General features: G+C 41.1%; 1 protein-coding gene across 1 annotated transcript in view; it reads left to right on the top strand.

The window, feature by feature from the left end:
* Positions 1–22542, top strand: part of slc30a6 (solute carrier family 30 member 6) — a 66850-nt gene that overhangs the window by 35875 nt on the left and 8433 nt on the right. Inside the window, exons 7-10 of the mRNA XM_051418162.1 lie at positions 3625–3705; positions 6327–6362; positions 8509–8603; positions 15037–15085. Of these exons, the coding sequence (XP_051274122.1) occupies positions 3625–3705; positions 6327–6362; positions 8509–8603; positions 15037–15085 (261 nt within the window). The remainder of the gene's footprint in view (positions 1–3624; positions 3706–6326; positions 6363–8508; positions 8604–15036; positions 15086–22542) is intronic.

Here is a 22542-nt window from a genome sequence, read left to right as displayed (position 1 = left end):
GTGTGTGTGTGTGTGTGTGTGTGTGTGTGTGTGTGTGTGTGTGTGTGTGTGTGTGTGTGTGTGTGTGTGTGTGTGTGTGTGTGTGTGTGTGTGGACTGCCAGTTACAGAACAATGGCTCAGCTGCAGATTGCCAAGTTTAACCAGCAGCAGCTTCTGACTCTTTTAAACCCTGTAGCAGCAGAGCCGGGCCTTCCAGGAATTAGTCTGATCCCCTTCACCTCAACTGCAAGCCGTAGTAAAGAAAAAACAACATTTCTGGTTAGCTATATTGAGAGAATATTGTATCTACACACACATCCCTGCAGGCATTGCTGTAGGAAATGAACGTTTAATGGCGATGTAATGCCTGCATACTGACTTCAATCTGCAGATTTATTTAAGCCATTAGGCCTCATGAAAGAACATTTTCGTTCTTTCTTCATAAACCTCCCATCCTTTTTCCCGACTCCTCTGTTCTGTTTTTGTCATTGTTTCTTACCTTACTGGATGATCTCTAACCAAACGCGCGACTTTGGCAGCTCAAGTTAATGACTTATTTTAGTGTATCAGTGTAAGCGTATTCATTTTTACTGACGTTAGAGTAGGCAGTGGACCACTGCTGCTCTAAACCGCTGTGGAGAACCATGTATTCATATCGTGGCAGAGACAGACGATGATTTGAGTCAGTATCCAGTAGACAGCCGATTTTTTAAGTGGCGCCCCATGGATTAACCACAGGCTGTTGGCTGTGTAGAGCGTGACCTCTGACCCAGCAGCATGGAGGAGATCAGGCCAAACAGTGGGCGCCAAATGTTCGAAGGGAGATGGAGTGTGTAGATATTGTGTGTGTGTGTGTGTGTTCATCCAGCAGTCCCAGTAAACATAGACAACCTATTAACCTGTGGGTGTTTGTTCATTGGCTCATCGGTTGGACAAAGGTCTCTCTTTTAGTCTCACATGCACACACAAGAAAAAGGGACTATTAACAAGCTTCTTCACTCATACACATACACACACACACACACACACACACACGCACGCACGCACGCACGCACACACACACACACACACACAGAGGTCCACACTTACAGTATATCCAGATGCCCCGACCTCACAAACGGAATAGAAATGTGGTGTTTTTCCTAAATATTGGAACATAATTTATGTACAGTGTTTTAGTTGATATAGTCCACACACTAACATGTTCTATGTCATATTAATAATGTTCTCTTTATTATTATCTAAATATTTGGTATTTTAATGAGTCATGATAACACGGTATAATAAGACTGTAGTAGCTATTATGAAAAAAAAATAAATAATGATTAATGCAATAATGCTAAACATTAGCTGTTACCAGGTTCTTAAATGTGAGTACTGCTTTTTTCTTTTTTGTATGATTGTGAATGAAACAGTTGTGGGACACTGTGAACATGTCAAATGAATGTTAGACTTGTTTTTGGATCTTTTTTTTTGCAAACAAAAAGATCTACTTTGTCTATCAGTTAAGGCATGATAATTGTTGAATAATCTTGTTCATGTGTTGACAGTTTCCACAGCAGATTTTGTGTTTGCACCTCTAACAGAAACAATTCAGAAGGACTTTTCCTTAACACACAAAATATAGTCGTTAGTCATTAACTGAAACAAAAAAAAACAATAGTGTTTAAATTGCAGCCTCACAGTTTTTATGTCTGTCGCTGTATCTCCATTTTTCTCAGTATTAATGTGTCCTCATGTCACCCCTGTTCACCCTCTACACGTACGTGGTCACGTCTCTCCTGCGCTAATCCGTAATGTACTTCACTTAGTTCTGTCAGAAGCTCTTAGTTTAGTGGTTTCATGTTGCTGTAGAGCGACAGATCATCAGATCACTGACAGTCAGCGCCAGGTTTAACCCCGATAAGCCCAACAGACCACTCACTGAGACAAAGCTGCTCATCCTGAACAGACTGCAACAGGATCGACCTGTGACCTTGTCATAAGGTTAGAAGTTCAGCAACAGTTACATTCATGTATGGGCCCGACGTTGACATTTTGTTAGTGTTGTCTGTCACGTTTCACATATAAATAGAGAGAATGTGGACTGCTCTAATTAATGAACGCATGTATTTCTATAAATACTGAAGAATTAGGGGCTCAAACAACACGCTTGTCTCAGCGCACATCCTTTTTGTACATTTTAAGTGAACATTAATTAGTGGTTCATATAGATTTGATGGCCTCCATTGAGGCTGAGCTTTGGCAGTTTCCCCCACTGAACCCCCCCGCTCCTACGCTAGTAGTGTTTAACAACCCGTCCCCTGGGTTCCCAGTCCCAGGTACAGTCAGGAAATAGGACAGCTCACTATCTAGTGGCAGCAGCTAGTACAATCAGCATATGCAACTGTGCACCAGTAAGTGACCCCCAGTGTTACGACAGAGCTCCATGTTGCAACAGTCCCCTGATACTTTCTTCCCAGTGGCAAAGCACTAATCTTAAGTCAAGGTAATAATAGCTCTTATTTTCTGTTCCAATTACGTCTTGTGTTTTTCTTTTTTCTTTTTATTTTATGTATAAAATATATACTTATCTATCAGTATATTGTCTTGTGTTGTCTCTTGAAAAAAAAAGTTCCCCCGTTGTGTGATCAATAAAGTCTAAATCTTATCTCATCTTTAACATAAATGTAAATGTGGTAGAACAACGTGACATAAACCATTTGAAGTAGGTAAGATAATTATCAGGGCTGATATATTATTGGATGGTACTGCCAAATTTATATTAGTAAATTATTGCAGATGAATAATCGTTTGATAATAATAATTTATTTGTGGATTTTTGGATGTACGATACAAACATTTTTTTATCATCAGAACAGATTTTTTCTGTTATGTTAACTACAGAGCTATGGAATATTAAATCATCCATCTTGGCTTATTACATTTTAGCCTTTCTTACCGTCAGGTGTGCATAAACTACAGGTTATGATCTTCTTTTTAAAATAATAAAATGAGAAGTTGTTGGTTGTCAGTATTGGCCATGAGAAGCAGGTATTGGTTTTGGAATTGGCTGAATAATAATCGTACATCCCTACTTTGGAGTTATTGTACATCTTTGAGTTTATTTCCTGTTTTACATCTTCAGATGAAATAATCTGAGAATGCTGCAAATGAATGAATGTATCTAACATTGTTTAGACCTCTGTACCGTCCCTTTGATGAGATGCAGAGCTGGGCTTCCACAGAGCTTCAGCTGTTTTTTCTTCTTGTTGACCACACCGTGATAATCATGTCCGTAGGGCAAGTTAGTGGTCAGAAGTTGGTCAGTTGTGTATTTCTCTCTCACTGAAAGGTGATATCAGGCTATGTTCCTGCGCATGAGCATTAAGATTTCAACAAATAAGAATATCCTAAGGCCTGGTTGTTTCCCAACTGCGTCAGCTAGGCCGACGTTGAGAGGGTGCTATCTACTGTGGAAGACGAAGTACCAACATTGAGTGGAGCCACACCATGTAGTGGAAATATGGCTTAAAGAGCATTGTTGGTCTTGGAATAAGTGGATTGGTCAGGGATGAAAAGCAACCTCAGAGTGTTGTTGTGGACATTTTGTCCCAGTATGGATGACAGTGTCTCATTTTCTCTGCCTCTCTCTGTCTCTCCAGGTTTGAAAGACTGGAGGTTTTGGCAGTTTTTGCCTCCACTGTTCTCGTCCAGCTGGGAGCCTTGTTCATCCTGAAGGAGAGGTGTGTATGTCTCCCAAACACAAACACCCGTAGAAAGTGTAAACACACTTGAATCAGTGATTTCAACTTTAAAAGGAGACAATAAAGGACTAAATATGAGGAATGAATTCATCAAAATTAAACAAATCAGCACTTGGAGCCAGATTAAGATCCCATGTCCCACGCATCTTTGTCTGCATCTCTTTCTGTGTCTCTCTCACTCTGTCTCTCTCGATTAAAATTTCAATTATTTTCTTTGCGTGACTCAACGCAACAACACAATCAATATTTCCAAAGCAATACACAAAATACTTCCAATTGTTTCTCTCTTTTGTCTGTGTCTTTGTCCTCATTATTAATTATCCTCTCAGGGTGCATGTTTTTCTCCGGTCTCAGCTCTACTTTGCCATCAGACAATTTAAAAAATGCAATAATTGGACCCCAGGATATTAGAGCCACATCTGCAACAAAAGTTTTCATTTATTATAACCCAGATTATCATCATCAGATATATTAGCAATAATAAATAAAATGTAAAAAGTAGTAATACAGTGCTATAATATATGATATGGTGTATTCGGGTTGTTATCATACTGTTTACACTTGCTATTCTTTGCTATTGAATTCTACCGTATGAATGTTATCTAAAAAATATAGGTTTCAGGTTTATATCAAGTTTCATGTCTGTCAGGACATAATATTTTGTGAAAGTATAATCATTTGTTCAACCAAAAAAATCTTGTAACTGTTAAATTAACTGTTATAATAATTGTGTAATATTGTGAAACCGTGATATTTTCAGAGATGGGTATCATGCTGTGAAAATCCTATGCTGTTGCAGCCCTAGTAAATTAAGTAAAAAAACAAAGAAAAAAAGAGGTCTCTCCATAATTCACGGGAGACGTGGTTCTTCCCAGTTTTGAACCTTTTAACATGTAAACGCACTTCCACAGTCTAAAGATGCCAGATTTGAAGCTGTTGGGACATAAAGATCTTCCTTGGTAACACACACGAGAATCTGCACATTTCAAGACCAAATGACTTTCAATATCGTGTGTGTGTGTGTGTGTGTGTGTGTGTGTGTGTGTGTGTGTGTGTGTGTGTGTGTGTGTGTGTGTGTGTGTGTGTGTGTGTGTGTGTGTGTGTGTGTGTGTGTGTGTGTGTGTGTGTGTGTGTGTGTGTGTGAGAGAGAGACTGGTAAAATCTGTTGACAACTTTGTCTCTCAGCATCTGAGAACACAGTAATGCTTTAGAGGGGTGGTCATGGACTTACTCTTAAAGGGGAGGAGTGTGTGTGTCAGTGTGTGTGTGCGCGCGGGGGGGGGGTGTTAACAACTGAATTTTTTAGGGCTGTGGGAATGTCACTGCCTGGCTGTGTCTGTCATTGTGACACACACACACACGTACACACACACCTCCAGGCGCCCTGTGTGGGGTTGTCTTGCGGTCATCTCTTAGGGTAGGGAGGGGTACATTTCCAGAATAACAACACAATAACACACAAATGCGGGTCAAGCAGTTAGCACACTGCCTGCTAACACTGCCTGCTAACACGTGTGTGTGTGTGTGTGGTTTCGTATCGGGTTCAATATAGCTCAGTATAGCTGATACCAATGAGTTAAAGTATGCCTCAATCAGCCCCAATATTGATCTTTGAGATCTGATCGGGACATCCCTAGACTCTTGATGTATTTATTTTACTTCATAATGTCGCAAAAGATAATACTGACTTCTCATTACTGATTTCTGATTTAAAATTGCCAAATGTAGTTCTGATTGACAACTGTAACCATTGTTTTAAATTACAGGTCAAGGTATATAGAACTGTAGGTAACCATAGCAACATTATTGATGCTTCAGACTATATGGAACTTCGTTTAATTTGTTAAATGCACCAACCTACTTGGCAATAAACCCTTCTTTCTCTTTCTGATTCTGATTTCTGGAAATGTGCCAGAGTTAGCCAGAATCGCAAATTTTCCCCCGCAGTATCTGGGCAGGCAATAGTTGAACACATAGACGGTCAAGTATAAAAATGATATCGATTTTATTTTTGTTTTCTATACTTGTTTACTTACTTTGGCTGGTTCGACCATTAAGATGGTATTAAAGTGCATCCTGCGTGGTATTCAAAGGTCACAAAAAGTTTCAAATGTTCCTTGATGAACCCTGCAGAGACCTGGAAGTATCACAGTGAACATTTCTATCCCTCTTTGTGCTGTTGTCTTTGTTTTGCCATTTCCCTGCATGTTTGAGACACACACACACACACACACACACACACACACACACACACACACACACACAGTTGCCAACCCATACAGTGCCTGTCATGAATGGCTCAGTAGGGCAGCGGCACAGAGCGAGGAGACAGAGGACTGTGTGTGTGTACCATTTAGTTTTTTTCATGTATGTGTGGTGTTGGGAGTGCATGCTTGTGTGTGTTAATGTATTTCCTGTTTTCTCTCTCTGTTTGTTCGCTCCTTGTCTCCTTTCGTTCATTTCATTTGTCTCCATCACTGTCTCTCCAGCTCACTCATTCTCTCTCTCTGTCACACACACACACACACACACACACACACACAGCCAGAGTAGTCCCACCTGGCCAGTGTTGTTGACTGTGTTTGTTTCTGTTTTGTCAGTGTGGAGCGCTTCATGGAGCAGCCTGAGGTCCATACGTAAGTATTACCACACACACACACACACACACACACACACACACACACACACACACACACACACACACACACACACACACACACACACACACACAAACACAAATTCCCTCATCACGTTCTAAAATAAACAGACACAACATGATACACTCCTGTGTCCCCATGTAAAACCGCACACACACCGTGCCAGCTGTTGTCAGAACAGAACATCCCAAACATTTGGGTCAGACAAACAGACAGACAGAATTACGTAGTCAGGGAGTCAAAGAATCAGACTGACTGACAGCGACACGTTCATTGTTAATTTCACACTCTGACAGTGTGTATATGTGTCCACACCAGCAGAGTTAATTAAACACATAGAGACTGTGTTGAACACTCGCCTCAGGGTAACATCAGCTCTGTCGGAGACACAACAAATATTTTTTAACAGCTTATAAAATGCAATAGGAGAAGACCAAAAGTTGTTTATGTAAGACACACATTTTGTTGTTTATTTTACTGAAAAGTTTTAAGCTCCCCTCAAACTCTCAGTTCTTATATTCAGGTGATTTTACACTAATGATAACATACCTATAAATATTACCTTCCATTTCTGCCAATAGATCCTCCTCAATGTTACACACTGGACCTTTAAAGCTTCCTTGAAGAATTAAAGCAGCCTCAGCTGGAAACATCTTATCAGTGTGTAGAGACACCTGTGTATCAAATCACTTAAATGTGCTAAAATTGATTCCTGAAAGACAGAAAGCAGCATGTTCTCCCTCAGTTTACAACTCAAGTCTTATTTTCACAGTTCTGTCTATCATTTCTGTCAGTTATGATCAATAGAGACTGATCAATTCATTCTGTGGTTGTTAATCAATCCACTGATGAAACACGGGCTGTTGATTAGTAAGGCTTTGACTCAGACTCTCTCTCTCTTTCTCTTTCTTTCATTGCTCTTTTACCTCTCTCGCCCAGCACTCAGATTCATACAGGCGGATCACCTGCTTTGCTCACTCTTTTGCTCTGTAGTTTGCTTCCTCTCTCTCTCTCTCTCTCTCTCTCTCTCTCTCTCTCTCTCTCTCTCTCCTCCGTCCATCATCTCTCCATAATAAAACAGATTAGTGGCGGCTTTTATAACCTAAAACACAGCGAGACTTAAACCTGTCTCCTGTGACGAGATTACCCCCCTCGCCCCCCCCTCACTCCCCTCTTGTCTTTCGCTCTCACTCTCTTTTTCTCTGAGTGGATGCGATTGGACGGCATGAGAGACGGCCGCTAACCGGAGGGACAGGTGTCTGCTGAGTAGAGAGACAGACGCACACACTCTCTCTCTCTTTAATCTGTTCTTAGAGGGAGGTGCGTTGGGGTTTGGGGGGGTTTATCATCCAGTTATTGTGGCTCACTGTCGGGCAGCCCTTCGCCTCCCACTGATTGTTTGGACCAATTTTAGGCTCTTAAATGGATTGTCCCATGTGATTAGTGTATTGAAGAGTACAGTTGTGTGCTCTGTGTGTCTGTGTTGTTTGTGCTTACGAGCCGGGTTTGTTTGGTTTATTATAAGTGTTTTTGGTTATTTAAACATTATGACCCATAAATATAAATTACAAATAACACAGAAGACAGAATGTTTTCTGCCCTGAAAGTGTTTTATATACTGATAGGAACTAGAAAAAATCCCATTGGTGGTTCTCAGCCTTTTTTGAGTGCTGGACCCCTTTGTCTTGGACCCCACATGTCTTCTCTCTGAGGGTAGAGCTGCAAAGATTAGTTGATTAATTGTCAGCTATTAAATGAATAACCAGCTATAGTGATAATGGATTATCAATGGATAATCAATTAATCAAGAAAATGATTCACAGATAAACCCAAAATGAAAATAATCATTATTTATTGGCTCCACCTGCACATGACAAAAGTTTGGCGTCATATACGTCATTCCTGCAGCACTCCATAGGTACCATAAAGGTAGATTGTCCCACAATGCACTGCACTCCCAACGTCTCCACACTAAAGTTGTCTTCAATTATGAAGTGCACCATATGTTCACAGTAGGTTTGATCCAGCTGCTAACTGTTAGACAACCCTCTTAACACTGTGTTAAATATTTCTCCATTGGTGAATGCAGTGTATTATTACAGTCATGCTCTGTCTCTCTCTGCAGTGGTCGTCTGTTGGTCGGGACTTTCGTCGCTCTGTTCTTCAACCTGTTGACTCTGCTGTCGGTCAGGAACAAACCGTTTTCCTACGTCTCAGAAGGTACAGTCACCCCCCCTCACTCCCTGTTAACTCAAACAGTGTGTGTTTTGTGGCGATGTTACACCATCATACCTGATTTTTCGCTGTGTTTTAAACAGTGTTTTTAAGGAGGCAGGCAGGGTGGATTTAGTGATTTTTGTGTCTTTTGGGTTTCTCCTCTGGACAGTTGAGGATAGGTAATCCCCCCCCTCACTGGGGAACAGGGCTTTTGTTATATTTTGGGGGATTATTGAAGTAAAATTAAATGCTGGCTCACTGTTTTGTCAGTAAATAAATTACAAATGGCAGCAGTGGGATCAGAGGTTAGTCCCTCGCACACATCAGTAAGTTATAAAACCACACAAAGTTGTTTGGTCTTAAAATATGACAATATATGTTTTTCAAATTAATTTCAAAGATTATTTTTGGGGTGTTTTGGCAGAATAGAGGGACGGGAAATATGGCTGTGAGTTGACATGCAGCACAGTATGTATGAGCTGGATTCAAACCAAACATGTTATATGTCGGCACATGTACCAAACTAGTACTGACATTTTTGTCCTTCTTAGGGTTGAAGCTAACGATTGTGACAGCGTTTGATTAATTGTTTCGTAAAATGTTGGAAAATTTAAAAAAATGACCATCCCAGTTCCCCAGACCTCAAGGTCACACGTAATATTTTGTTTTGCCCGACCCACAGTCTAAAACCCCAAAATATTCAATTCACAATGACAAAAAACAGAGGAAATAACAGAAATATTGCTTGGTTATTGAATTAGATAATAAAAACTGCTGATGATCAGTCTTCTGTTAACAGACTAATTGATTAATTAAATAAAATATTGTTGACTGAGGAAAAGCCTCTTCTTCTCTGGTTTAATGTTTCCAGTTTAAAAGAAAAAAATCACCAGCTGCCATTCAGCTTCTGCATGACTTTAATCAGGCTTCTTTAATTCTCTGCCCCTGCAAAGTTTCCACAGCAGGACAAATGTCTCTGGGATATTTGTTTACAAAAGCAAGAGCAAGAAGACATTGCTAGTCCTGTAGTCGAGTCTGATGCTGAGAGATTAAAATGCAGCTCAATGGAAGAGTTAACGTAATTCTCCATTATCTCATCAGAAGAGACCTTAACCAAAGCTCCAACCATAATGACCAGTTTTTCTTCCTGTTGACTCACTTGGTACCATCAAACCCACCATCATGTCTTTGTGCCAATTTCAGACTATCTTTAATGTCAAGCAGACAGATTTGTGTAAACAGGATGAAGTTTCTTGAAATTAACTGCCTGTCTGTATGAGACCTTAACCTCCGTTTTGGTTAACAGAGCATATGAATAGATAATGAGTCAGTGTCATTGTGAACTCCCTGTATGTATAGATGGGTGCTGAATTCAAAAATCAGTAGTAGGACAGCACCTTACTTAAAGGGTACCTGTATTTTTCAACCTGGACCCTGTTTTCCCATCCCATAATGGGATATGGGGAGAATTGTTGTTGAAATTGTTCTAGTATCCAGAGAGGACGCTGCAGCCATGTACATCTAGTTATAGTAGGTAGGAAGTAAACTTACTGTCTGGTTGTTTGAACACCGATAGAACTGCTGTTTATGGTTAAACAAAAAAGGTTAAACGCCTGTTGCCAGTTATGTGTCTGCTGGCTGCACTCCAAATACTGCCCAGGTTGACATCAAATACCAAAGTTATCCTTTAAACTGTTCCTTCATTTATTTGCACAGACGTTTGGGATGTTGTTCCTCAGCCTGTGAACTGGCAGCAGACCGTATGTCTATAAGCATCATATAAACTAGAGCCCTGCGCGGGACTGTTTTCTTAATCCCGCTCCTGCTGTATTTCTGACCATTACCGGCTGCTCCCGCTATGTGTGTGTTCACTTCGCCTGCAACCACAAAAATGATGACCATTCGCACGCACACAATAGAGATTTTGTGTCTTCTTTTGTCCTGCAGGTGAAAAGACTTTCTCCAAATATCAGACTTGCCCTGCTTTGCGGGTTTTTGTAAAATCAAACTTTAATCTTCTTTTCAACTTCATTTATTGACTCCATGGTCTCCATGCAGTCTCTAATATAAACAGCATGTAAAGTTATGATTCCTCAGATTGAACAATGGAACATTAATCGTAATGGAGGGTGACTAGTAAAGTGAAGTACCTGATTAGAGTTTCACAAACTCTTTGTGAGGAAGAAATGTCTCCAGTCCTTACAAACCTAGTACATGAGCACAAACACTCACCTACATGATATACATACACCTGCATGAGCACAAGATAAAAATATAAAGACTAGTACCAACTTTACATGGAAACATAAAAACACATACATCAGCAATAACATTGTGAGCCCCTGGGCCCCCTGGTGGTCATAATGTTCTGCAGCCCCAGACCAACAAACTGCTCTGCACTGTGTGTTCTGACCCCTTTCTATCAGAACCAGCATTCACTGTTTCAGCAGTTTGAGCTACAGTAGCTCGTCTGTTGGATCGGACCACACGGGCCAGCCTTCACTCCCCACAAGCTTCAATGAGCCTTGTCAAAGCCATTTTTCCTGCTTCTAACACATCAACTTGAGGACAAAATGTTCACTTGCTGCCTGATATATCCCACCCACTGACAGGAGCCATGATTACCAGATAATCAGTGTTATTCACTTCACCTGTCAGTGCTCACAATGTTATGGCTGATCGGTGTATTATATGTGAGAGAGTAGAAACACATACACAAACACACACATATGTACACACTGATGCAGACTGGGAGGGAGGGAGGGAGGGCAGGCCGGGCCAATGTCGACCCCAGGACATATTAACCTCACTGAGACTCAGTCTTATGCTAATACAGACTGACTGAAACACACACACACACACACAGGCTGCCAGCCCCATCACACACACACACACACACACACACACTTTTTAGGAGATGAAAAAAGGAGGAGATTACAATCTGGTATAAAACATCCCTATCCAAAGATCCATCCTCCCTATTTCATACTCCTTCCTATCTCCCTCCAACTTTTCTTTATTCTCTTCCTCTCCTCGTCCCATCTCTCTCTTTCTTTCCTTCTTTCTTACTGTCTTCCTCTACTTCCCATCATTTCTTTCTGAATAGGACACAAATTGTCAAAATGAAAAAATGGAGGCAACTGTCGAAGGCCAGGAAAAAAGGTCAGAAGATGGGTGACAGAAGGGAAAGATCCTCGTCTCTCATCTTCTCCTGCTCCTCTCACTTTCCTCACTTGTTATCTCATCTCCGCTGTTTAATCCTCTCATCCTTCTCTCCCTTTTTTTCTTCTTTTCATTTCAACCTTTCTTTCCATTCCTCCATTTTTTCCTCTCCTCTCTTTTTTCTTCCTCTCCTCTTTTTTTCCTGTCCTGTGCCCCATTTCCGCCTCTCCTCTTCTCTCCACTGCCCCTTTTTCTCCGCTCCTTTCCCCATTTCCTCCTCTCCTCCCTCTTTTCTTTGTTCTCCCCTCCAACCTTTCTTCTCCTCCCCTCCTATCTTCTCTTCTCCTCTCCCCATTTCCTCCTCTCCTTCTTTATTCTCCTCTCTGGCTTCTCCTCTCTCTTCTCCTCTCTTCTTTACTCCCGTTTTATCCTTCTCTACCCTCCCATCTCCTCCTCTCCTCTGCTCTCTCCATTTCTTTCTCACCTCTGCCTTGAGTTTCGTCCTCTCTTCTCCTCTCCACTATTCTGTGTTTTCATCCTGTCCTCTACCCATTTGCTCCCCTCCTCTCCTCTCCTCTCCTCTCCTCTCCAAGTTTCATCCTCTCCTCTCCTCCATTTGCTCCTCCCCTCTTTCCTATTTTGTCCTCCTCTCCCTTTCTCTCCTCTTCCCTGTTTTGTCCTCTCCGGTCCTTTCAGGCTGACTCACTATCTGTATGAACAGTCTACTGATGAATTAGGTCAGAGAGAGAGAGAGAGAGAGTGTGTGTGTGTGTGTGTGTGTGTGTGTGTGTGTGTGTGTGTGTGTGTGTGTGTGTGTGTGTGTGTGTGTGTGTGTGTGTGTGTGTGTGTGTGTGTGTGTGTGTGTGTGTGTGTGTGTGTGTGTGCGTGCGCGCACGTATGTGTGTGTCAGCTGTCTGCTCTTGCATTCGGAGCAGTCTCAACATCACTTAACATCTGACATTTTGGGAGGGAGCGGCATTACTACACACACATAAACACACACAGACACTTAACTTTGCCAAAACACACAATATCTCTCACTCATTACACACACACACACACACACACACACTCTCTCTCTCTCTCTCTCTCTCTCTCTCTCTCTCTCTCTCTGACAGAGCGAGACTAAAAGTGCATTACGCAACCATGTCCCAGACAGTGGTAATGTAGTGTGCCAGAGGGCCAGGCGGGCAGAGAGACATGCCAACACACACTCACATGCACCCAAACACACACACGCACACACACACACTCACACTCAGAAACATCGTACGTCCTCCTCGTACACACAGATCATAAATAAGTCACTCTATTAAAATGTTTGTTTAGACTGACTCACGCTGCTAGCAAAACAAACAAACCCCCCCTCCACACACATACACACACACACACACACTCACACACACACTAAGGTATGAGCAGGATGGGATGTGAAAGGCCTTTGACCCGACGCAGAGCCTTCGGGCCCCACAGTGTCGTCAAACATTAAAGGTGGGACGACGCAACAGAGCGAGAGTGCTTATCTTTTTTTAAAAACGAGTGGGCGATACGGTAGCCCCTCCTTCCTCGCTCATCGTGACGGTGGGGTTGACTGCTCCTACGCGTCTCTGTTTGAATTCGATCAGAGTTTTGGTCTTGGATCTGAGAAAAACTTAAAGGAACAGTTCACAAAGTTCCAAAATTAAAAAATACATATTACTCTTACCTGTTGTGCTATATAGCCATCTAGATAGTTTTGGTGTGAGTTGCTGAAGTTCGGGGTATCGGTTGTAGAGATGTCAGCCTTCTCTCCAGTATTATGGAACCAAATGGCACTCAGCTTGTGGTGCTCAATGGCAAAAAGTTACTTTTGAAAAAGTCTTGTTGCATCTCTTTCCAGAAATCAGGACCTGATTACTCCAGATAATCTACGAACCTCGTTGTGAGTTGTTGGTGTAAACATTGTCAACTGATATATAACTGCTAAGAACTGCTGTACAGAAATATGAGGTCATTTAGAAACCGTTTGCCCACTAGAGAGCACTGATGTTTATTTTCCACATATAAAACGTCTCAGTCAGTTTATATGTTGGTCACATTTCCTTTAACTCTGATCAATAATAGTTTTTTTCACAACCTGCTTGTAAAGGAAGTTCCAGAGTTCTTCGCAAGTGAGAAATGTTAAGAGCTCTAGCATCTGAAGCATCACAGATGATGTTGTAAATGTTGTCAAAGTAGGCAAGACAAGGGAAAGAGACGATGCTGTTGAGTTTTTCAAATGTGCCGATTGGCGTTTTGAGCGCCAAGCCGAGTGCCATCTGGTTCCATTATTTTAGTGAGAAGATCTCCACATCTCTATGGCCAATATCTCCAAAACTCAGCAACTCACACCAAAACAATTTAGATGGATAAATAACCCTACAGGTAGGAGGGAAAACATGTATTTTGGATGAACTGTCCCTTCAATACTGCAGTTTGTGAGGTTGTTTAATGTGAAACTGCAGCCTTCCAGACGATGCTTACATCTATAGGACAGAGCAGATGGAGTCAGCTGTGAAATAAAACAGCTGTGTGTCTTAATATTTCATGCAGCATTGAACTAGAAAGATGTTTCTGTTCTTTCTTCCATCAGAAACTTCTCTGTTCCTCAGTTCATGTCAGACTATAGAAAATGTATACTCCAGGGAAGTATGTTGCTTATGAGACAACATGAAATCTCCACAAGCACACAAGTTTTATTCAAGTGTTTTGGATTAGACAGTTACCTTGACAAGAGCTGAAGCAATTGGTTGATTAATCGAATAAGTTTATCAAAAGTAAAATAATCAGCAGCTAAGTATTTTTTGGTTTTAATTAGCAACCACAGCACTAGATGCCACTAAATCCTATACATTGGAGTTAAACTTCTTTGGGGCTGCAATTGTATAAAACCTTTAACATCCCAAAATTCAAAATGGCAGGTTTTAAGATAAAAACTGTGATGTGTGAATAAAAGATGCATGACTGAATAAATATAGATGTAGAAATGTGACCATGAGTGCAGAAATGTATTGCATTTGGATGGACTTGAAACTTCAGTAAAGACTAGTTCCTTGCACCAAGAGAAACTCGAAACACCTGAGGAAATGGGGTTTCACTAATCTCCCAATTTACAAAGCATTTAGAAAAGACAGCAACCTTCATAAACCCCCTGATAGATTGTAGAAGCTCTGTTTATTTGTTGTTATTTGAAATCATTTTTTTCTTGGTCATTGAAGGCCTCTCTCTCTTTCTCTCTTTCTCTCTTTCTCTCCAGCGGCCAGCAGCAGTTGGCTTCAAGAACATGTGGCGGATCTGAGTCGAAGGTAAGAACATCTTCATCAATTCATCCTTTTTTCTCTCTGCCCATCTCTTCCTCTCATCCATCCTCTCTGTTTTTCAGCCTTTCTCTCTTACTCTCTCTTTCTGCATTGTTAGCAGATTTCGCTCTCAGGTAGGAACAGGAAGGATCCACTTACACTGACTCAACACACACTCTCTCCTGACAGGGGTATAAGTACCCACCCTGCGTGTCACTGCTTACAGTGGGAATCTGGGTGTCCATGTGTGTGTATATGCAGGCACATATGGCCTTTCTGTAAGGTCAAAGGTTGCCCTCGGTCATTGTGGTGGCTCATTGATTGAGCGTCTCAGAAAGAGCTGTAAGATCAGTTGTTGCATTGTTTCCCAAAGGGTACATACAGGAACGCAGACACATCTGCTCAGCTTCCCCCTGTTAACCTGAGTTCAAGGGTCAAAGGTCACAGGTCATTGTTATCATAATGATCTTTTGGTAAAACTACACTTTATCCATAGCTGACTGATCAGCTGTCAGCTGTGTGTGTGTGTGTGTGTGTGTGTGTGTGTGTGTGTGTGTGTGTGTGTGTGTGTGTGTGTGTGTGTGTGTGTGTGTGTGTGTGTGTGTGTGTGTGTGTGTGGCCAGTTCAGTAACACTACTGTCATGAAGGTCAGTGTCATTTTAAAAGCCTTGGTTCAGAACCAATCCAGATGCAGGCTTTTTTAGCTACAGGATGTGTCAGAGAGGTCATTGTGCAACTCCTTCGACTCCACAGAGCATTTAAGCTTTTTCTACAGTGCAAATATGTATATGGTTAAATTTGTCTCAGTATACAGAAAGTCTGTTGGTTGGACAAAACAAGACATTTCTGACATTTTATACCCATATTTATCTTTTCTGACCTTTTGTACACCAAACCCTTAACAATTAATTAGTAAAATAATCTGCAGATTACTCAATAATGAGAATAATCTGCTTTACTCCAGCAGCTCCATAATTTCAAACTTGTGTTGAAGCAACAAGCTATATTCAAACCTACAGAATATTCTTTTAATTGTAGTCAAGATCACTATGTATGACAGGCAGAATCTGGGGAAGTGTGCTTAAAAGTGTGCACTAAATACAAAAAGATATCTAGATTATACTTGATTTTGATATTTGGCTGAATATACTGTACAATATTTCAATTAAGTGCTCGAACCAGCAGATAGAACCGTAATGTACTTTTCAAGCCACTTTAGGGCTATAAAGTGAATGTTGGAGTGGTTCATCATAACTGTATCATAAAGTACAATATTTCACCTTGTTTACCAATGACACATTCTTGAGGTGTTTTCTGTCATATTTATCGCTCCTAATTTCACATTTTTTCTTGAATAAACACTCTGGAACAGATTGTTTCCCTGCAGATGTGAGGCTGTAATGTGTTTCTGTTCTAAGCTAGAAGTCTGACCACTGGACATTTGATATTCGTGGTTAGAAGCTGATACGTTGCACCAGAATTGAATAGCTCTTAAATTCTGTTGATGAAAAATGATTCCCCAAAGAGTTCTCTGGTTCTTGCACAATTTTTTGCCAGTGGGGGAGAAAAAGCCTTTAAAACCGGACTTGGTTCAGTAAAACTATTCAACCCAGGGTAAGAAAATACAAGTAAATTGTACATACATGTCAGATGTAGTGGTATCGGTGTAAACATTGTCAACTGATATATAACAAGAACTGCTGTACAGTAATGTGAGGTCATTTAGAAACCGTATGCCCACTAGAGAGCACTGATGTTTATTTTCCACATGTAAAACGTCTCAGTCAGTATATATGTTGGTCACATTTCCTTTAACTCTGATCAATAATAGTTTTTTTCACAACCTGCTTGAAAAGAAAGTTCCAGAGGTCTTCACAGGTGAGAAATGTTAAGAGCTCTAGCATCTGAAGCATTGAGATGATGTGGCAAGACAAGGGAAATATATTAAAATGTTTTTGGGTTGTTATCATGTAGTCTGATTTAGAAGTAGAAAGTAGTAGATTTTTTTCTTTTTTATAGATTTTCAAAGTAGTATTGGCTCAAAACTGCTGTCCAGTAAATATGTCAGTTTGCAGCTGGACAGCATAGCTTTTAAATATGCAGTGTGCCACATTTTACACTCAGTGGCCACTGTCATAGGCACATCTCTCTTGTACTGAGTACCATTCATTGTGTTAGCATTCTTACTTTATCATCTTCATTGTCACATTTTTTCTCGGAGAACTGATGCTCATATACTGTTGGGCTGTTGGATGAATGAGACTGTAGAAACTCATATGCATGAACATATGAGGAGATAAGCGATTTCTTAGATACTCTGTCACACTTGGATCTCATTTATTTCCTATTGTGATGTTCGGTCTTAACAACCATTAAATAGCAGCAGCAGGTACAATCTATAATGGAAAAGCAAAAAGAGCGAGTAGGGTCGAGCTGTAGCATGTGGTAGAAAAGCGGCTATAGTAACATATACACTGACTCCAAAGTAGACTGATGCTCAGTGTCGACTGTTGTGATAAATATTACATCCCACTGTGTATTCCCACATCTGAAGTGGGTGAAGTATACTCACACACATAGACACACAGAGTCAGCAGCTTAGTTGGTGCAGGTTACTCGGGGCGACAGCCTGGAGAGTTGTGCAGCAGAACTGAGCTGTGATTGGCTGAAAGGGCAGAAATGAACAGGACGTCCCAGCCTAGTTTCCAGTCTTTGAGTGTTTGTGTGTGTGTGTGTGTGTGTGTGTGTGTGTGTGTGCGTGTGTGTAAGCGAGAGTGAGACAGAGATGCTATGCCTTCATACGCGCACTTTGTGTCTGCATGTGTGCGTTTCCCAGTGTGTGCTTGCATATATTGTGTTTGCTTGACTGTGTGTGTGTGTTACTGTCTGTGTTGTAATAGCCCGTCCCTACTTAACCCCAGCAGGGTCTGGGGGCCAACTGGGTTATATAAAGCCTGCTGCTCTGTTGGCCTCACCAGCCAGAGGCCTGAGCTCTCTCTCTGTGTGTGTCTGTGTGTGTCTGTGTGTTTGTGTGTCTGTGTCTGTCTGTGTGTTTGTGTGTCTGTGTGTGTGTGTCATTGGGGAGAAGGCAGACAGATATTTAAAAAAAAACTGTATGACAAAGAAAGAAAGAGAAATTTAGCTGATTGTCGTTATCAGATCCTGATCCTCATTCTTGTCTCATTACTGTAATAGAAAGTGAACTCATTAGGTTAGTTTTCAGCAGATTTAATAAAGGAAATCATTGCTCTTAAACAAAAAGGTATTTTTGAATTCCCTTTGTCCTCACCTCCCTCTGGCATTAAAAAGCAGCAGTTTTTAACATTTGCATCTGGACAGCTTATCTGAATCATGTTAATGCAGGTGTAAATACATGCAGTGACACATTGCAGTCAGAATGTCAAACCACCCCCAAATGTGATCTGATCTAAGCAATGTGAGTATAGTTAGCAAGGCTACTGAAAATTAGCCAAAGGATGACTTCAGCTGTTATGTAACCCTGTCCATGCACGCCAAACTGATCCCTTCAGAGTGTCCTGCATCGCTTTGCTTCACCTGAGCAAACCACGGTTGTTAGTCCGCCATGCAAAGGCCCGTGATCCGATCTCATCCACAGAACATATACAAATCAGAGGGTAATGCCAGGTGAAAACTGGTTGTTAATCTAAATGAATGTACCATTCTCATTATTGAAAACAGACTTACTTACTGTGAGTTTTCTATTTAACCATATTTGTTTAAAGCCCCTACAAGGTACTTTCCTTTTGTATTGTTTCTGGCAGCCTCTGTGGACACAAGCGGTAGTGTTTCCACTGCCTCGTTTCATTGATTTCAAGGGGACTCTAACCAAATCTGACCCGATGGTAGGCATTAATATTATATATAATAATAACGACACAGAAATAGCCAACCTTCTCACTGATGGTCTTGTCTGTTTATGTAGGTCATATAGAGGCAACAGTATTAAATTGGTTGGTTTTATAACCAGTGAAAAAATACTTGTAGTAGGTTTATGAAAAATTGTCATATTCAAAAACCAACAACTGTTTAAAAAAATCTTAAATAAATTACATTATACAGTTATCATAGATGTTTAAATCTAGCGAAAGAATAAGTTTAAAGCTGCAGTCGGTAACATTTATAAAAATATTGTTTTGTCATATTTGCTAAAGCTGTCACTATATTCTGACAGTAGTACCTGAGACAGATAATCTGTAAAAGATGCTCCTAATGGCATTTGCAAAAATCCACCACACCTGAACAAAAACAACCCATCAGAGCTAAGAAAGACAGTTAATTGTTAAGTTTCATTCCCAGGTCATCAAAAACAAACATTTGGGGTTCCAAAGGTTCAGGCCACCTTAGAATGAGACTCAACAATCAGCTTTCTTAGCTCTGATTGGTTGTTTTTGTTCACATTAGAAGCACTTACAAGCATGTACTACTCTGGATATAGTGAAAGCAAATACGACAAAAAAATAGTTTTCATAAAAGTTACCTACTGCAGCTTTAATATTTAGGATGTGATCTTGTGTTTAGTGACGGTTTTGTGTCCCCTGTTCATTACTGAGTCCAGTGTGGAGCCAACAGACCTGAGTATCAAGTGTTTGTTCGTCTCTCTGCTTTAATCCATCGCTCTCTGTCTGCAACGTGTCTGGATTAACACACACATACACACACAAGGTCACATGTCAAATTATATCAATGCATCTAGGGGGATTATGGGAGCGCCTGGACTGTCAATCTCATCCCCAACTCTCAAATTTTCTTTTGATTCTTGCATTATGGCACATTTGGCAGTTTCATTCCGACCATTGTGTTAATAACGTCTGTGCTAAACTGCTGGCACTCAGAGACAGAGTGTGAAATACAACATATCAAGGCAAGTACCAAATGCTGCTTTCTACTGTTGGCTAACCCTATTTTGCAGCTCGTCTGTGACTTTAAACGTGACAGATCAGAAAAACAAGGCAAATCACCTATTTTGAAGAGTTTACCTGCATTTAAACAACCTGCATAATACTCACTAGTTTTGGTGTAAAAAGGGTAGAAGTAGAAAGATAATGCTACTGTGTATAGCTTCAGATGTCACAGTTATGAACAGATGTATGTGAGGCTGCGGAACTAAACATGAAACCGTAGTGTCTGCACGAATCCGAAGAAAAAAGAATCTTAAAGATGACGGTGCGAACCCATTGGCTCAAATGTTGTGACTCATTGCTCAGCTTTAGGAAACCGAGGCTCTGTGGGATTGACTGACTCTGTGGGTTTGATATGAACCCAGAGCGTCCAGCAGTGAATCACAACCTGTGCTCATACATCCCAGTAACATCACCACGGCCGCTGTCACACACTCCCAGCAGTCCTTCCATTATTCACCGTCTGAGGAGCCGCTGTAGGATCCGTCTCAGATGACATCATCACCACCCTCTGTCTCCGCTGTCCAGCTAAACGAGACTCTGCTTCAGATTCACTCATTAAAACTAAGCTGCACTGCATTAAAGAAATAACATCTGATTTTATTGTTAGGGCTAAACAAACTAATAGGTAGTGAAAAACTTTCATAACCCACACACATATTTTAGTTAGTCTTCCCCCGCTTTCTTTCCTTTTACGTCCTCTCCCTTACTCCTTTTCCAGTTTTCTGAAAGTCCTGCCCGTGGCAAACATGTGACTGTCTAAATGACATGTTTGACATTAATTGCGAGTTGACATCCATGTCACTGTTTTGTTTTTAAACATTATCTAATGACAAACACCTTGCGGCACCCAGGCACTGTGCTCCTCCTCATGTTTATGACAGCGCTCGACGCCATCCGCCGCAGTGGCTTCAGAGTGCTAGCCTTTGACGTATCGGAAATTCAATCTGACACTCAGCACGGGGGCCAATCCGCCCCGGAGATGCGTTCATTGACCCGTTAATCGGTTCCAGGAACGCCGGGCCGGTGTGTTACTCAGAGAGCATGCAGGGTCGTCTCTGTTTAGAGTTTTGGGGAATCAGTTGAATGTTTGATTTTCCCTGCAGGGCCAAACCGGGCCGAAGAATCCAAATTCACGTCTGCTATTTATGCAAGAAGGGGAAAGTCAGGAAAGGACATTTTAATAGATTTCTTTTCTTATCCAAGACAAATAGCTGTATGAATGGGGACATGATTTTATTTTTCAGAAGCATTGATGGGATGGACTTCTAGCTTTCTGTTAAGCCGAGGTCAGACAGGGAGACACAACAAGTTGAAACCGTTTAGAACGTTGCAGAGAAAAGTTGAAGCTGTATGAACTGATATGTTTTATTCTTACAACTGACATCTAAAATCTGCTTGGTCTTAAGACAGGTTGCTCCACCAGGATTAAAAAGTGTCATTTTAAATTGAAGAAGCAAAGGCATCGGTATTCTTACTCAAGTGTGACAGTAACCGGGCTGCGCTGCGTAGCATTGCATCATTTGACACGTGCAGCACACACTGCACACGGCAAAAATACATTTGCAGTACTATGGGATGTGAGTCAATTTCACTATTCATGGGACAGGACAGGAGAAAAAGTCAATGGGAGTTTGCAGGACAGGGATCATAAAAACAATAGATCAGTTTCATAAATATGCAGTTCTAAGATGAATAAACTGAACACTTCAATCAAAATCATTGCATTGCTGGAAGACTCAAGATGGGAACGGGATGGGACGGAACAGGAGTATTTTTGTGGGAGTGTGATGGGACAGGACTGAAAATCTGCTCCTGTGTCACCCTCTATCGTGTACCTCTTTGGCTCCATCTGATTTCTATGTATAATACGAGAACATTGATTTGAGAATTTTTTACTAGGTCATAGAAGATCATTCTTGCCTTTAAATCAACTTCTCTGCCAGCAGGATGATGTTGAGCCCTTAAAAAAACAATTTTACAGGCTCTGTTTTGTCTCAGTTGATGGAAGAGGAGTTATTGATGTGTGTCCTCAGTGACCTCGTTCAATTAAACTAACAGCAGTCAAGTCCCGCTGATTAAATCTGCTTCTCAGCCCGGGCATCCAGAGCACGCAGCTGTTGTTAAAAGCACGTTGTCACGCTGTGTCACGTGATGCTTCATCACGACAGCATCCCGCGTCCTGTCTTCATGTGTCACACCATGCTGCATCACATCATGGAGTCAGACCACATTGAACCACATCAGATCCATCACTTCCTGCTGAATTGACGCTCAATCTTTTGCAGCTCCACAGGTGCTGCTCTGTAGAGCACTCTGCTCCGAGGTGTGAAAATAGAGAAAAAAACTTCCCCACCATTATTAATGTGACAAAGAGATCTGATAATGTTAAAATGTATTCTTGCAGGTTAATGTAGAACCAGGAAGTTGTGATCAATTATTTTGATCAACAGTCCAAAACCCAAAGATATTCAGATCAAATATTCAGCATCTTAAAGAAGAAGCTGCAAACATTCACACTGGTGAAGCTGGAACTAGTAAAGT

The sequence above is a fragment of the Dicentrarchus labrax genome, unplaced genomic scaffold, assembly GCF_905237075.1.
Source record: "Dicentrarchus labrax unplaced genomic scaffold, dlabrax2021, whole genome shotgun sequence".
In the NCBI taxonomy this organism is placed as follows: domain Eukaryota; kingdom Metazoa; phylum Chordata; class Actinopteri; family Moronidae; genus Dicentrarchus; species Dicentrarchus labrax.
This window is presented reverse-complemented; position numbering and strand designations above follow the sequence as displayed.